General features: G+C 39.4%; 1 protein-coding gene across 9 annotated transcripts in view; it reads left to right on the top strand.

Annotated features, from left to right (window-relative positions):
- The window catches only part of rbfox2 (RNA binding fox-1 homolog 2), a 73,097-nt gene that overhangs the window by 16,012 nt on the left and 38,601 nt on the right, over positions 1-18,484 (top strand). For 8 of the 9 annotated variants that reach the window (XR_005129996.1, XM_037536443.1, XM_037536441.1 and 5 more), the window contains exon 2: positions 2,593-2,643. Coding sequence is in view for 8 of the 9 variants with exons in the window: in XM_037536443.1 (XP_037392340.1) it covers positions 2,593-2,643 (51 nt within the window). In the remaining variant the exon portion in view is untranslated. Of the gene's footprint in view, positions 1-2,592; positions 2,644-9,242; positions 9,489-18,484 lie in introns of those variants that run through there. The other variant, XM_037536448.1, reaches the window with a different exon arrangement.

Below are 18,484 nucleotides of genomic sequence, written 5' to 3'. Positions count from 1 at the left end.
CCAAGGTTTATTACAAGTGGCTTTATTATGCTGTTGACTTTTTGTCGTATTAAAATATACACACTCCCGGCCCACGGATAAATTGGTATTTTTAACATGGTCCTTTTAGTACTTGAGTTTGACACCCTGCCATATATGGTCTGTGGACTAAGGAATGATCGGCACATGGGGGGGGGGGGTACTTTAGTTCCCATATATGGTCTATGTGGATGCTTTAAAACTTTAATGATGTTTACATGCTGCACCAAATGATTAATTTATGTACTATGTTGTTGTTATTATTTCAGAAATGTGAGGAAAACTTGGTTTTCCATGACATGGGCTCTTTAAGAACAGGAAATTTGAAGTATAAAGGATCATGGACTGTAGACATCATGATAGCAGGTCTGCTCTGTAATGAAGTGTGTTGTGGTCCTGTATTCTTGGAAAATGCGCCCAGTGCTCTTGTGGCGAGTGCGTCAGAGAGCATTAGTGCTGATCTGGGATCAGGTTCCCTAATGAATAGTGAATAACGGACAGAGTCGAGCTGATCCTGTATCATAGTAAAACTGAGCCGCCTGCAACAGGAGAAACGTTTGTTTGTGGCCTCTTTTAAATTCTTCTAGATAAATAAAAGCTGGAGGCCTTGACGCCTCTTATTTTACAGCAGCAGAAGCAAAACGATTTGACTCCAAACACCCTGAAGTGAATGAAAAGCCAGATGTTTCTGTGGTCGCCTGAGACGTTTGTCAGTTTTCTGGTTCAGGATGAGCAGAGATGACTGACTGGGTCAGTATAAAGAGAGTGGGGTGAAGGGAGCGGCTTTGGGTCAGACCTATTAAGGGAGTACTCCAGTATTTTTCAACTTAATTTCTGTCTGCTGACTCTGTATCGTACAGTTGATTACCACGGACAATTTTGATGTGTTTAGAAAAGAGCAGAAAATGTGTTGACTCAAAGCACAATAATAATAGATATCAGTTGGGATCCACTGATGTTGAGTCGATTTGGGAATTGTAGTTAAGAGTCAAAACAGCCGTTAAATAGAAGTTATTCATTTTTCAGGAGATGCGTCTAAAGAAATTTGATGTCAGACTTGGGTGTGAAAGGATGTGTAGCTGTCAATGAGCCCTCACTGAGAAAAGGAAATGGTTAAAAAAAAAAAAGGAAAAAAATTTGCACATCAGACAAAAGCTTCTGGTGTTCTCAGAACAATGGACGCCAGAGTCCAGACCACAACATCACTGAATGTGTTTGTGAGGAGCAGAACATGCAAACAACTTCTCAGACTGAACTTCAAAGGTTTGGAAAAATATCACTTAATATTTCTTTGAAAAACTGAAAGCAAGTGTTCTGAAAAGACTGGGCGCTGTAATAAAAGTAAAGTTTGGAGGCACTAAATGCTCCAAATGTAGAGATTATATTTTGTTTTTGAGGCTTCAGTGTAATTTTCTGTTAAATGTGTTTTCTGCTGTTTTTCCTGCTTCAAAATCAGTAGCTTGATGGCTGTTTTTAACATTTAAATAAATGAAGTGACTCTCTTCTTAGTGATTGACCGCATGCTGCAGAAGTGACCGGTGGAGATTTGGTGTAAAATGCTGAAGTCTTCCTTTTTACAGTAACGAGCAAAGTGTACATTAATTTTGTTATTGCACGTACTGGTTTAGCACAAATGCGGGGAGAAAAGGAGAGGATGTGCATGTATGAAGCATGTGCACATGGATATACAGGATGACACACATTTCCCCAGAAATTGACCTCTCATTGTAGGAGTGATGACTTGCTCAGTCTCTGTAAGTGCACTTGATAACGGATCACAGCAGTTGATATAATTGTGTGATTCTCTCTCTCTCTCTTTTTTTTTTTTTCTTTCACTGAGTGAGTCACTGAACTGAGAGAGGGGTAATTGGGCAGTATAATGCACTCGCTAATTCCATCTCAGACAAAGGAGGGAATTATTAAGTAAAAAAAGTGTGAAATTAATAAATGTGTACAACTCTGAAAGTGATGGCATTGGAAACTATAAAACTTTTAAACGCAGTTTTGTGAAGTGATAAACTTTGGTGTTAAATATATGGTAATGATACAGGCTCTGCAGTGCTGTGTTCTGTTAAAGGTACAATATGTAAAATGTAAAAGTCATTGTAAAAAGATTGTTCCAGTTCTTTTAAACCTAATCTTTAAGTGCTGAATCTATATAGTACTGTTGATTGCCTGGGACTCATTTTAACACGCACAGTAGAAGTCAATGGTCAGCCGGTTCAGCATCTGCCCAAGGGCTTTTATTATAAGTGTATTTAAAGTCATTATGTTTGCTGCTCTTGTCTAAGTACCTGGAAGAGCATCGAAATTATGGTCAGTGGTATTTGACCGACACCTACATGCATCCATGGTGGATGGAGATTCGGTTTAAAAATTCTGGAGTATTCCTTTAAAGGTGCAGTGTCCACATTGTGTCCAGCAATTATAGGGGTCTGCTGACATATCACTCAAGCCTAGTGGGATTGAAACAGTGTAAAGGGCAGGACTCAAAGGTTGTTCATTAGGCAAAAGGTCAATGTCCAGTCAATGTGTGATTTCTTTTTCCTAAAATATATTTTTTTTCCTTTCTAGAACAATGATCCCTTGAGCATGGGTTTCCATGGATACCCCTCAGCCAGTCAGGTAAGACATGATCTTCAGTCAATAGCCGACCTTGGGATGGCTGGATAGACCACCAGCATAATATTTTCTTTACAGATTTATATAACTCTCATTTTTACTGGAAAATCTCAGTACCTAACATTGGCTTCCTACACGTTACTGTTGATGTACAAACATAAAATCAAAAGAATGTTCTGCAGACGAGCACGGACATGCAAACCAGAGGGAAAGTAGAGCAAAGTTGTGGCAATTAGCAGGGCCCAAGCATTTTATTGTTTCAGTGCCAATAGAGGGCACTGCAGCAGTCTTTGTGAAAAAAAAACAAAAAACTGTGTTGTAGCCTGTACATGTGTGCAAGTCAGGTTTTGTGCACTACCAAGAATATAACAGTTCAGGTTTGGCCATGATTGATTATTGCTATGCCTGGGTTGCAGACAGCCTTCTTTTCTTAATGGCCTAATGCCTGTAGGACCTGGTGGGCTCTCTACAAACCAGCCTATAAGCCCTGAATCAAAATACCTTCTAACTCATTAGACTCGCCAGCCGATTATTGTTAGTTTGAGATAATTGTGCCACCTGTTAGACAAAGTCTGTCGAAGCTTGCATGTTCTCTAAGAAGAACATGTAGAACCTGTGTATATAGATCAAAGACGGCTATTAGCATTAGAAAAGCCATGACTGCTGACTCAATACAGATAGTTGTGTTGCTTTACAAAAGATCTGTTGATCATTTATCAAAGCCAGACTTGCTTTAAGACTACATGAAGGACTGTTTTTAGAAAATGCTATGCTGTAAGTGGTTCTTATCATTTATTACTTAGAAGTTTTATTTTATAATTATCAATACAGGTTGTTGAAATAGATAAGTGTATATATGAGAGATTCACTATCTAAAGCTCCAGTCCAGGTTTTACTTCATTTAAGTCAGGGCGCTTGAGTGTTTAACGTTTCGAATATTTTGTCAAATATTATTAATAATATTTAGATACCCAGTAAAAACAAGGGAAGCTTAAAATATGTTTCACTTCTGTGATAATTTTTAAATCATTTATTTTAATCGTATTTTATTAAACAAAACTATAAGGTAATGGGGAAAAAAATAATAAATAAGTAATTGAGAGTCATGGCAAGTACTATAAAATGTTGTTCAGAGGGATCTGACTCAATCTGGCAACCCTGGCCAAGTTTATTAGCTGCTCAGAAACAACTTTATCCCTGAGCATTTGCTAAACTCAGTTGTATAAGTCTGATTGTCTGGTGCACTAATTATGTAAAGAAAATATTTTGTATTTCTGTTTTTGTTTGTTTTCTGGAGGGACGGTTCACTATAGATCTTGTTTATTCCCAAAAACAAAGGCAACAGAAAGCACGCTAGCTCAGAATTTAAAGCAGCGGGAGCATTTGGACTGAAATGGGCCATTAAAACTGACATTGTCACCTCAAATCAGACATCTATAATATAGACAGTTAGGAATGGAGACTCAGCCTCAGACTGCTGCTGAGATTTCACGGTGTGTTTGACTATAAAGGACCAGTTCGCTGAGGAAAAATAATAAGTCTGTTTTTGTGTGGCGTGCTGGCAGAACATCTTTCTCTCTTTATTCACTGCTATGTGTCTTGCTAGCATTTACCTTCATAAGCAAAACTTTGGTTCCCATAGGACTGATAAAAACTGATGCACAGAAGCTTGTGCGTTTACAAAAATGGTTTAAAGTCTAAGTCATTAAAATTGCTTTTCTATTTTCTGATATTTTATTTATGGAATTTGCTGGATTTTTTTTCCAATATTCATTTCAGCCCTAATTAAGACATGCTACAGTGGGTCATCCTGAGTCTTTTTTTTTTTAATTAAGCACTATGAAACTGTGCTCTTTCATTAAAATCTGGTGTGAAATGGTGCAAATGAAACCTGTCCAAGATGCACTAAATGTTAAAAATGTGATTTTACATATTAAAATTCTACATAATATTTGTCAACATTTTTGTTCAGTTTATATCTGACAAAATTGCTTCGTCCCAGCCCTACTGTTCACAGCACTTCCGCTGGAAACATTACTGCACTGACACAAATGTACTTTTTGTATAAAAGCATCATGCCTCTAAGCTCAATAGAGCACATGCTGTTTTTGTTAGAGGTTCTGAGAGTGCTATAGCGCCCCTAGAGGCGGAATCACTCCAGGTTCCACTCGGACTGCACGCCGGATGGCCTGTAAAACTCAGCTGAAAGCTGTTTAGCTGTCGGGGTTTCTTAAGATACTGCTTTGCCCTCTAAGCTCTTGTTCTGGCTTGCCATAGAATGTGAGGTTTCAGCTTTATTGGACCAGGCGTTCAGTGGCCACAGGTTGTGTGTGTGTGTGTGTGTGTGTGTGTGTTTTGACCCTGTCTCGTCTCTTTTACCGCATTATGTCAGATTAGTTGTTTACTTGAGTGTGCATTAGCTTTTGGAGCCGTTATCAGATTGTTCAGTTGCTGCAGTTAATCCTTGTATCATCCATGCTTTATCCTCCTTTCTCCCCCTGTCTAATCCCTCCATCCCTCTCTTTATCCATTTATCACCATCCGTTTAACTCTGGCCTGGCATCAGTTTTTACTCTCTCTTTCATCATCTAGCTGTCACTGTAATTCAGTAGGCCGCCTCCAGGTGTTCGACCCATAGACATAGAACCACTTTAAAGGAACACCCCTATGTTAGGCAACCTAATTTCTGTCGTCTGCATCTGTAGCACACAGTCGATTAGAATGGACAGTAGGGATGCAACTTTGGCAAGTTCTTTTTTTTAAAAATTGATTTATTTATATTTTTTTATATAAATTCATTATTTTGTAATGTATTGTTAACCCATAAACATATGGTCCATGGAAACTTCAAACACAACACTGCTGTTTTCTCTGATAATAAAAATATATATTATTTTTATAATTATTATATTTTATATAAACTAAGGTTTTAGGGTTCATTGAATGGAATAATGCAGCCTAACATAACACACATGACAGTAACATAATGTATATAGGCCATATTTATAGTTTATATAATAATATAATTTATAGTTTATATAACATCAGCATATAAAGCTTTTAGGCTTTTTTTCATGGGATTGCCTGCGTTGGATCACCATTAGCTAATGAAAACATGTAGGCTATAGCTTAAGGCTACACTTAACAGAAGCAACGTGGCATTTAAAAAAAATGTCAGTTGTAGCTGAGTTGAGAACTATATCTGAATACTATATCAGGTTCAGCTTAGACAGGGTTCCTGACTACATTTTTAGCTTCTTAAAACAAATGTTACAAAAAACATAGCTTTTTGATGCTTGGTCAGGGGTATTTAATTAAAGTTCAATAATGTCCAGGAGAAATAAGGAGAAAATTTCCTCAAGCTAAGGTCCAAAACATCATAATGTCTAACTTGCATCAGGATTCAGTGGCATATACCGTTTACTGAAGTAGCCAAGTAATTCTTTCATATGTAGTCAATAACTGAATGTCAAATCAAAAAGTACAATTCAGTGTTTACTGCCAGTTTTCTCTTTTTTAGCGCACACCATGTGGAATAATCTGGGTCACTTTCTTCTCTGACTGCTGTTTTTCACCTCGTCCGTCCTGTGTGTGGTGTCACTCACTCGAGTCTGTAGTTTATCAGTTATAGGTCCAGGCCCGCATAGGACAGCGTCTGAGTCTGGACTCCGGCCATGGTCTGCCTATTAGTGACTTCAGGTTTAGTAACTCAAGTTACTAGTCTCTGTGCACATGAAGTCATGATTTGTGTGTTGAAGAGCCAGTTGTGTGAATCGTGTTCATAGCACTGTGAATGTGCTAAGTGAGGTTAGTGCAAAAATAGCAAGATTTCCAAATGTATTGAAGGAGGGGGAAATAAAGTGGCTGCGAGGGTGGTCCCTGCTTGGACAGTAACTCAGCCCTCATCCTGTTTATGATCAGAGGTTAACCAGCCTTGGTGCAGGTCAGTCTCACCTCACAATGATTTGATTTAGGTTGTGACTCTTTAGTTCTGACCTCACAAGGATGCGGTTCGCTTACGATTCTTATGTAAATAGATAGAAAGCAAAGCATCTATAACTAAAAGTGATGCCATCGCTACCACCACCATGCTTATATTTTACAATTGCTTCATTTTTTTTACACACACACACACACACACACACACACACACACACACACACACACACACACACACACATATCCTGCCTTCCGCCCGAAGACTGCTGGCATAGGCTCCAGCACGACCCTGACGGAGAAGCGGCTTAGAAAATGGAAATATATATATATATATATATATATATATATATATATATATATATATATATATATATATATATATATATATATATATATATAAAGGAGAGATTCTTCACATGATTTATGCCACAGATGACACCCAAAAATGGTCCACCTCTGTCAGTCTTGGTCTTGAACTTGAGACGGAAAATCCCGAGTTTGATTGAACTAAGCTTTAAAACCATTGTCTTAAAGCACACTTATAATCAAAGCTGAGGGGCATATTGTCTGTGATAATGGACCTCATGCTACAGACACAGCAGATTACAATTAGAAACATTGTAGGATTTCTTTAAAGCTATGGCTACACCTTTGGAAAACGGATCAAAATCACCGTAACAGTAATTACTGTGGTTGGGTGATATTTTATCAGATAATATAAAATTCATATCGGGCCTTTCGAATATTCTTATTTCAAGGTGCAGCTTAATGACTGTTTGCGCTGTGCCATTAAGGCTGAATTGCAGTGGTCCCGTGTGTCCATTAGTGCAGACGCAGCCTTGCTGTCCATTAGCTACCGAGGAAGGAACGCAGCTATTGTCAACAGAGAGCAACGACAGGGCTGTGCTGCTGCAGGCCGTGCAGCTTTGAGGAGCGGAGTAAATCTCTGACCTCATAAAGGTTTGATTCAGTTACGTTTCTTTAGCCCTGACCTCATAACAATTCAATTCTTTAGCTGTGGCCTCACAGCAGTTTGATCCAGTTACTGTTCTTTAGCTGTGACCTTATGATTTGACTCAGTTATGAGTTTTTAGCGTTAACGTAATGATTCGATTTTGGTGCAGTTCTTTAGCTCTGACTGCACAAAGATTTGATTGTTATGATTACATTGCAGGGTCAGAGCTAAAGATTTTTTTTCTGTTTCAGCTCTTCAGCTCTCACCTCACACTGTATCAAATAGCTTAACGTTGTTTAGCTCTGATCTCACAGTGATTCGATTCGGTCTCCACTCTTTAGCTTTGACCTCACAGTGATTCGATTCGGTCTCCACTCTTTAGCTTTGACCTCACAGTGATTCGATTCGGTCTCCACTCTTTAGCTTTGACCTCACAGTGACTCGATTCGGTCTCCACTCTTTAGCTTTGACCTCACAGTGATTCGATTCGGTTATGCCTCTTTTGCATTGACCTCACGATTCTCATCAGTTATGGGTTTTTAGCTTTAATCTCTGTTTTGTATTCGGTTACGATTCTTTTGCTCACAATCATTTGAATCGATTATGACTCTTTAGCCCTTCACTGTTTGAATCAGTTACTGTTCTTTTGCTCTGAATTCACAATGAGTTATGATTATTTTTTGTTGTAACAGTGGGCCTCATTCACCAATAGCTTTTGAAGATTTTTCGTTTTTTTTCCCTTGAGAAAAGTCCAAAAAAGTCTACGTCAGATTTATGATGTGTTCTTAAGCCACAGAATTGTTCACACCTTTTTGTGCGTGTGTGTGTGTGTGTGTGTGTGTGTGATTCTCTTCTTACCTACAAACAAATCCAAAATAGGAAAACACTGGTGAATGTCAATCTTCATGAAAATTGCATAAGAAGATTTTTAAATAGAAATTTCTTCTTAAAACTGTCAGTGAATGAGGCCCAATGATTCTATTCACTTATGATTTTTTAACTCCACCCTAGCAGTGCTTTGATTCAGTTACGATTCTTTAACTCTGACCAGTGTGACGGAAGGAATTATTTACACAGCAGTGGAATGTAGACAATAACAATAAAAAATTTTTGCGTTGGAAAACCTAAAAATGAATGCCTACTTTAATATAAAGATGATTGACTGTAATCGATTTGAACATTGTGAAATCAATGCAGTTCAGTCACCACCTTTGTTTTTACCCCTCTGTTGAGGAACGAATAGACCATCAAAGAGCAGCTGGAGAGGACGCTGCTTACAGGAAGATGAGAAGCACACTTGTGCACCCCCCCCCCCCCCCCCCCCCCCCCCTCATATTCATATTATCTCTCTCTCTCGCTCTCTCTCTCTCTGTGAGTGTGTGCCTCCCAGAGGTGCAAACAGCCCCAATTTACTCACCTACATGAAGAAAGAGAGCAGAAGGGAGGAGGGAAAGGGTGACTGCGACAGAGAGAGAGAGATGGAAGGAGGGAAAAGTTTGCAGGTGTGACAGAGGGCAGTGGGAGGAGGAGAGAGAGAGAGGGAGGGGAGGGAGGAAGGGAAAGGGGGGAGGGAGCAAGCGAATGATATCTGGGTGAGGGGAGGAGAGAGGGAAGACACAAGCAGGCAAAGAGAGAGAGATGAGCAGGCAAGGACACAGCAGAGCGCACGAGGGCTTAGGGTAGAGAGAAAGGGAGAGGGAGAGTGACGGAGACATATCTGGAGCTACAAAAAGGTGGGGAGGGGGCAGCAAACGGAAATAGAGTGCGTGTGAGAGGAAGAGAGAGCAAGGGAACGATATAGAGGGGGGAGAGAGAGGGAGATTTTGAATGTGCAGAATAGGGAGAGGTGACAGCGACCGGGAGAGAGGAGAAATAGAGAGAGAGGGACTCAAAGCGTCGACATTGTCCCGGTCCAAATACGATGATGGGGCTGTATTACCCTTCCGTGTTATCGGTAAGTGTTTGCCTTGGTGTCCGTCCACATGCCGGCTGGTGTTTTGAGATTTTTTTCCTAGACCATGTGCGCTCACTCGCTCACCACAAGTTTGCCTTCTGTTAGCTTTCGTTGATAACGCTGAGACCTATTAGCTAAATAAAGTGACTTGTATGGTAACTGCTATGAGAGTGAGGCTAATTATTAATGTGATGCTAGATGTAAACATAATTCTATATATAAAGAATATTCTAGGTATTATTACAGTGCTAGATATGAACATAATGCAAGATATAAATACAGTGCTAATGGTACATATAAACAGTGCTGTGTATTAGTACAATGGTAATGATAAATGCCATGCTTCATGTTGTCCTAGTTAGAATAATGCTGTGTTCATACAGTGCAAGTTATTAATAATGCTTGGTGAGAGTAACGTAATGCAAGGTATTTGTACAGTGCTAATTAGCAACAATGCAAGATGTAGTTCTAGGTCTTTATACAGTGCCAGATATATAAGCACAATGCTTATTAATACAGTGGGAGTTGTTACCATAATACTGTATATAAAAATGGGTTAATATGGTTCTTGTCATTAAGATATTGCTAGATATAAATATAATGCTACCTGTTAATAGTGATACTTATTAACCCAGATATAATAAGTCCTAATACAGTGCTAGTTGTTAATGCTGTGCTGGTTGTAATACAGTGTTAGTTAATAATACAGTGCTGGTTATTAACACAGTGCTACTAATTAATGTTACGCTGGTTACTAATTCCTATTATTAACATAATGCTAAGTATTAATACAGTGGCATTTATTCGCACAATGCTAGTCATTAACGCAGTGACAGCTCGTGTATTTAACCCATATTGCAAATTACTTTGTCCCTGAAAGCTCCTGCTGCAGAACGCTTTCATAAGAGTTGACTAAGCTCCTGCTGTGGCTTTTTGCCTTTCTTGCCTCTTTATCGGCACAGAAATTGCAAACGGAAGAGTGTCCCCTTCACGCCACCCAAAGCAGTGAAGCATCGGCGTCTCAAAAGGCAAAACGGCGGCTGACATTTCACTGTTAGCTTAAAGATATTAGCCAGCAGATGTGGCTGTATGTGCTGGGCCACGTTGACAGGCAGGCCCAGACTTCTCTCCTGTCTTTGCCCCTCCAAATGGCTTAAGAGGGGGAGGAAGAGGGGGAGGAGGGGAGAGAGAGAGAGAGAGAGAGAGAGAGAGAGAGAGAGAGAGAGAGAGAGAGAGAGAGAGAGAGAGAGAGAGAGAGAGAGAGAGAGAGAGAGAGAGAGAGAGAGAGAGAGAGAGAGAGAGAGAGAGAGAGAGAATGAGCTTTGTTGTCCTCCCCCCAGCTGTCCCCATAACTCTCCCCTGGCTTTTTGAGCGAAAGGGGCAGGTGCCCAGAAACAGTTGTTCTCCATGCCTCCTTCTGTCTGTCACACGCAAACGTTGGGCTCCTCACACATTTGTGTTTAATCCTCTGTGTGGAGGCTGCATTGCTCTTTACTTTTGTTTATATCTACAAAAAGCTGCACTGTGGCTGGGCTCTCTCTCTCTCTCTCTCTCTCTCTCTCTCTCTCTCTCTCTCTCTCTCTCTCTCTCTCTCTCTCTCTCTCTCTCTCTCTCTCTCGTACCTTGGAATCCTGCTCCCTTTACTGTTTTGACCCCTTTTCTCTCTTTCTCTCCCTCTCTCTCTCATTTTCTCTCTCTCTCTTTTCCCCTCGGGCTCAAGCAGCTGTTATCCCACTGTTTTCCTTTAAAAGCAGAGGAAGGGGGGAGGGGATGGACAGAATGAACGGAGAGAAAGGGACAGAATGGAAATTGATTTCTAAGGTGACAGCCAACCCCCACTATTTAGAGGCCAAACAGTAGAACTAATATGGTTTAAATATAGATTGTGAGCACGCTTGGTGCACAAAGATGATAAATTGTTGTCTTGTCCAGGCAGAAAGATGGTAGGAGAATTTTTCTGGTTCAGAGTTAAGATTATTGCCTTTTAATGCAGGATTTACAGTGGAGAAACTAGTATTTTTATCTTTTTTTTTTGTATTTTAATGTAGTTTATAGTGGGGAAACTAGTGTGATATTGCTAGATATTGTTATTGCATTTTAGTATGGTTTAGAATGGTGAAACCAGTGAGATTGCGGTCTTTGTGTTGTGTTGTAGTGCAGAGAAGAGAAACAGATTAGATTTTTAATATTTACTGTGTCTTTTCCACTGTAAACTGCATTAAACCAGTAAGATTGTGATTTGTGTGTGTGATTGTGTGTATTTAGTGAAGTTTACAGTGAGAAACTAGTTAGATTATTGCTCATTTTTGCACCTTAATACAGTCAACAATAGGGAAACCAGTGAGATTGTAATCGTCTTGTGTTTAGAGTGAATAAACTGAAGAAATGTTAATACTTTGTGTTTTTTGTGTAGTTAATAATGAAGAAACCAATAAGATTTTTCTTTATGTATTTTCAATTTTAATGCACTTCACAGTGGAGAAGCTAACAGATTTTCATGTTTTAATGCAGTTTACAGTGGCAAGCTAAGATTTTAATCTTTTTGTTTTTTTAATGTAGTTTATAATGAAACATTATAATGAAACATGAATCATTTCACAATTTTATGTAGTTTGCAGTGCATAAACAAGGGTGAAGTAATGAGAATCGAAGAAATTTTGAATGTTTGAACAGTGCAAATGAAGGATTACTCAGTTTTCTTATGTTCCAGGTCAGAAAGTGTTAGGAGAGAGGGATCAAGGGAGAGGGAGAGAAGTAGAAGGTTGTTGAAATATTTGCAGAGCCCCACCCAAGCGTGTGCCCTTAGGGGAGGGAGAGACGCCTACCTGCCATTTATGTCTCTCTCTCTCTCTCTCTCTCTCTCTCTCTCTCTCTCTCTCTCTCTCTCTCTCTCTCTCTCTCTCTCTGGAAAAAGGAGAAGCACAGTGAGGCTTTACCATAACAACTGTGGCTTACTTAAAGAGTGAAAGGGATCCACACCTTAAAGTCTGTACAGAACATCTGACACAAATACAAAAGTCACATTTCATCCATCCGCTGGAGTCGTATATGGGTCATCTGATACGCCCTAGTAGCTCACGCGATGCCACACACCAGCCACCGTGTGCACACATGCACATACGTGAGGTCACAGGTCACGCACACTCAATCTGGGTTGTGATTGTTGCAGTTGAGGTGATTAGAGATGCTCACAATGCAAAACAGTGATACACTTTTTTATAACTTGGTGAGCAACGTTTAGTGTTAAATGGAATGAACATGATGATTCATTTGATTCATGGGAAGATGAGCTGGCTTATCTTTTCTATTATGTAAATAATATTCACCACCAGCTACACAATGGTTTCATTGCTGCGGCTAAGAGTGGGTGATATGGCAGAGGTGTGACATCATACTTTTCGTGACTGGGACACAACACAACATGGCAAAACGCAGTGTAGTTGTACATTCTATGTAGTTAAACAGGTTTAGGTAGAACAGGCTTTAAATCATTTTGATGGTCAAAATGCACCAGCTAAGCAGTTTTGCCACAATGTTTTAAACAGCAGTGAAACAAAAAATTACTTTTAAGCCCCCAAGCCCACCCTAAGTGGGCTTATATGCACGTAGGGTGCATCCACATACCTAGCTCTGATAACTAACTGTGTTTTCTATAAAAGACAATAAATGAGCAACCCTTGGGGGAGATTGTGGGACATTCTAGCGATAGTTTTACATTTACATTTCTTTAACATGTACTATAATTATTTATTTATTCATTTATTTCGGTCCACATTTGCAAAAACATTTTAATAAGAAACAGAAGGAAAAACTGAAAAACAGGAGGAAAAAGAATTGGTAAAATGAATTAATGAAATATGATTATGATTGAAACTCAGCACTTTTTATGGTACTAATAGAAGTACTTCAGCATTAGCGTTTATTGAATAGTCACCTTTGAGCCAGTGAGCATGCTTTTCAAAAATCTAGGCTGCTGATTGGCAGTCTGTTACATTCTGCATATTTTTAACGTCATTGCTTCTTGATTAGTCTGTTACGGTCAGAGCTGGTTTACGAAGAGCCTGGTCTCTTCCTATTTCCCCCGTTATATTAAAAACAGGACTGCAAAAGGCCAGTGGGTGCTTGTAAGCGAGTCCTCAATGAATGGGAGTAAATGGAGCTAAACAGCTAAAAACGAAGTTAAAATGGTGTCTAAAATTAAAGTTGTGGGCAAGTATTTAGAGAGTAGAAGGGTGCATTTCTATTAAAAAAGCAATACAATGAGCCAGTACATTTCCTTTTTTCTACAGCAAACAGGTTTTGGGTAGCAGAAGGCAGGCATTACTGCTACTGAGTGCTGAGTTGGTGAACATAGCAGCTCATTGGCTGTTTGCGCTTACTGACATTGTTGTTTTAAACTCCAATAAGTTCAATTTAAAAGCTCTTAAAAATATAACAGCAGTGTTAAAATGTTTTAATACTACTCAGTGTTCGGGAAAGATTATACTATTTTACATTAGAATTTTTAAGCATTTGCACTGCAATGGACTGGTGACCTGTCCAGGGTGTATCCTGCCTTCCACCCAGTGACTGCGGGGATAGGCTCCAGCTTCCCCCATGACCAAAAAGGATAAGCGGCCTAGAGCGTGTGTGTGTGTGTGTGTGTGTGTGTGTGTGTGTGTGTGTGTGTGTGTGTGTGTGTGTGTGTGTTTAAGCATTTTATAAACTATGATTTTGCACAAATGCACCATCTTAACCCATTCATTTTGGACACATCTGGGAGCGCCCTCTAGTGTTTGAGAAACCCGAAAGACAGAGTGGTAATTCTCTTCTCTGCAAGTTCAGTAAATATACCCACTTCTGGCAGTTCACACTTATTTCTGGTTTAAGCCACACCCACTTTCTGACTTTCATGTGATTTTAAAATAAGATTTAGAAAAAGTGATGTTCATCTTTGTAGAGGTGCTAGCAGCACACAGTTTATACAGAAAAGTGCGCTGCGACAAAATTATCACAGTATATAACAGTATGTCACCATATTTTCCACCTCCAGCCCCAGCTTTTGTGCTGTGTCCTCTCTTTCTCTATTGTACACATAGTCATACTGCACCCATATGTCATGCTTTAGTTTGTGGTCATTTTTGCTATTAACCTCTGCTGTCCTTCTCTCTGTACCCCATTCACTGACACAACTGATGTTAATGGCCATTCTCCGTGGCCCGCAGACGTATAGAACATTATAATGCTGTGCCCCAGTCTCGGTGATGGAGTTTCTCCTGACCCACCTCAATGCATGTGGACATTACGTTGTTCTAGCAGAAGGTGACTTCACATTAGCTCATCAGGGCCTGTATTCACAAAGCATCTCTGGATAACATCCTCCTCTTATTTAGATCTCAGATCAGCTCTTCTACTCTGAGGAGCTACGGGCCCTGGTCAGTCAACGTGGCTGAAAGAATTGGTTGTGCTCTGTACTCTCAAAATTAAGTGCCCAGTACGGTTCTTTGGAGTGATACTGTAGAAGATTCACTTCGAAGAACCTTCTTAAAAGTTTCAGTAGCCTCTATATAACGCTAAGTAGTGGTTCTCAGATGGGCTGTAATTTTTTGTATTTCGAGCTGGGATTGAGTGAAAATTTGGAGTGTCTGGTTGTCCTTAAGGACCAGTTTGACCATTGATGCAAATGTTCTAAGATAAGAACCCATTTAGGATTATTTTTAAGACAAGTCTATTATGAATGGAAAGTTTAAAGGAAAACCTGGTGATTCACCGACAACAGAATGGTTTAGCAGATCGCTGCTGTCGGAATAAAACCTCCATCCCTCCATCCATCCATCCATCCATCCTTTTTCTAAGCCGCTTCTCCCTCAGGGTCGCGGGGGGGTGCTGGAGCCTATCGCAGGGCAGACAGACAGACACAGACAGTCACTCACACACTCGCACCCAGGGGCAATTTAGCACGTCCAATCGGCCTGACTGCATGTCTTTGGACTGTGGGAGGAAACCGGAGAACCTGGAGGAAACCCACACAGACACGGGAAGAACATGCAAACGCCACACAGAGAGGACCCCGGTCACCCGGCCGGGGAATCGAACCCAGGCCCTCCTTGCTGTGCTACCCACTGCGGCATCGTGCTGCCAGGAATGAATAAAACCTTGTCTCCAAAATGGTAACTTTACAGGAGAAGGAAAAAACCTACTTAACTCTTAAGGCAAGTCAATGGAACCAGAATTTTTTTGAGGGATTATCTCAAACAACTGACAGATAATTTTGCTTCCTCCAAGCGCTTCTTTCTTAAATGTTATCCTTTTTTTTTGCTTATAAAAGTGCTTATGGTTCTGTGAGCTTTCTGCTGCTGTGCTTTTGTGAAAGCAGCCTCAGATGGTTTGATTGGAGTGGAGTATGATGACTCAGATTAAAGAGCTGCATTACAGGCAGATTAGATCTTCATGGTGTTTGGTTGAAGAAATGGCTTCGTGAAAAATTGCTGACATTTCTAATAGTAAATGAAGACCTATAGCAGTGCTGATTAGTATGCTAACTGCTGCCACTAGCTTTTATATGCAATTGGCCAGGCTAGCGTTTAGAACTGAAAATGTCTAGTTATTATATCAGCAACTAGAATGAGGATGATGTTGAAATATGCAGTAAAAGCACTTATAAATACTGAAATCATGTAGCCACATATTATGACCAACCTTCTTTATAACCCCAAAATATCAACTAAATTTAAAATGAAGATTATTGATCGTTTTGCACGAAGTGGCGGCATGCCGCAGTCGATATTTATTAATGCATACTTAATTATCCTCTGTTGCTTTTATATATTTGGAAGTTATCATGATACAAACTTTTTCACTCTCGCCGTCTACTACACTGTATATCGTTATACCAGTAATCGCCACAACCCTCCCAGCTGTCCTGTTGGAACTGTCCCTTTAAGACTGAATGATTCACTGGCCTCGCTGCGAGTTCACAGGTTAGAGAACTTGTTTTTGTGCCCTGTCATTGTTGCAGTTTGTTTGTCTAATATTTCTTTGCAGAGGACTGTGTTTTTGTGCAGTCCTGCAGCTGCTGAAGTCTGCAGCAGAGAAATAGTTGGGCTCAGTCTAAACTAGATCAACTAGTTTCTCAGCAAGAAACTCTGTATGCAAAAGGTGGAGGTTGTCCAACAATACTGAGCGCATGAAGCATGAAAACAGAAACACAGACAACAAATACGCATTTACACATGCTTTCAAAGTGTAGTCCGACCTCTACTGAGTCCTTTCTCAGCTGTGGTTTATGGATTTATGGCCTTCCACAAGGTTACAGTGATTGGTCAGGAACTAAGTAAGAACAGCTGTGTTTCCCTATAAGGGCAGGACTGACCAGCAGCTGGCCAATCACTTTCCTGCAGACGATTTGATGTATTGTTGAGAGGGTGGGACACCAGGGGTCCCATCTGGGTTTTACAGAGCATGAAAAAAAGGAGAGAAAGAGGAAAGGAAAGAGGAGTAAAGGATGGAACTCTATGCACTACAGTTAGCACTACACTGGACACTCTAAGGTGTTTCTGCACCTCAGACCTTTCTAATTACATCTTCATATTATATCTCCACGCTCTGTCTGCTGTGTTGTATTTCAGTAGGGCTGCCACTATGTTATATCAGTAATGGAGCAATTTGCTGATTATGTTGATGATTTTTTTAAGTTTTTGTTTTTGTTTGGTATTTTTTTTAAAAGGTTAAACAGGAGGAATGAACTGAACAATATCAACCCATAGCCTTTCAGTAATTCCATAATAGTGCACTAGAAAAAGATAATCTTATGGTGTATTGGGGCTTTCACTCTTTTTTGATTATTTTGGACAATTAATTGAGGCATCTTTCATTTTGTAGGTCAAGAGTCAAATTTGTGTAACTAAACAATAACACAATAGGCAAAGTATTTCCATAGGCTTGGAATGATTAAGCCGATTCAGGACAAGTTTAACCGATTTTCATTTTTAATCGACTAATGAATCGTGAATTGTGCTGGTTTTTTACATAAAAATTTGAGGGGGAAAGTATATGGATAATCATGCACATTGCCAGTTGGTCTTTGCCGATTCATTGAGAACATACATTTTAATCAAGGATGTTTTAAATCTCGTTTAACAAACTAAACAACAGTTCTAATTTTAATTCATATATAGACCAGGAGAGGACCACTACACTGACTCATTTATTTCTTTATTTTGTGTTTATATATATATATATATATATATATATATATATATATATATATATATATATGTATATGTAGGGGTGGTCAATATGATATTTTATTTTTACCATGATGAACTCCACAATATCTCTGTTTTTGTCATGTTTTTTCAGATTTTGACATTTTTAAATGCATGTTGTCTTTTACATTATGGGTGAAATTAAAGATGAATGGACCAAAAAATGACCCAAAATGGCTTGGAAAAAAGTCTGGTTCCATTGACTTACATTAAAAGTAAAGTATGTTTTTTCCTTCTCCTGTTAAGTTACCAGTTTGGAGATACAAGGTTTTGTTCCAACAACATCTTATGCTTTTCTGAGCATGTTGTGGACATCATGGTGAACAGTGACTGTATACAACTGTATGCATCTGTACAAAGAGTGTGTAGTTAGGGCTCATAGAGTTTTATGCAGTAAAGTCTATGAAACAAACAAGTCCTTGTTCTTAATTTAATTTTAGTATTTTTGTGATGTTGCTGATGATCTAATCTGTGTTGTGAAATGTGTTACACAAGCATTGTGATGTACTATATATATATATATATATATATATATATATATATATATATATATATATATATATGTGTGTGTGTGTGTGTGTGTGTGTGTGTGTGTGTGTGTGTGTGTATAAATAATGTGTGTGTGTGTGTGTGTGTACTGCTATATCACCCCCTCTGCTTGTTGTGTATTGTGATATTAGATCCTGATTGGGCCCAGAGAGCAGCTGGCGTGTAAGAATAGGAAAAGACGATTGGTGCAGCTGTCACGTT

The sequence above is a fragment of the Pygocentrus nattereri genome, chromosome 30 (assembly GCF_015220715.1).
Source record: "Pygocentrus nattereri isolate fPygNat1 chromosome 30, fPygNat1.pri, whole genome shotgun sequence".
NCBI lineage: Eukaryota > Metazoa > Chordata > Actinopteri > Characiformes > Serrasalmidae > Pygocentrus > Pygocentrus nattereri.
This window is presented reverse-complemented; position numbering and strand designations above follow the sequence as displayed.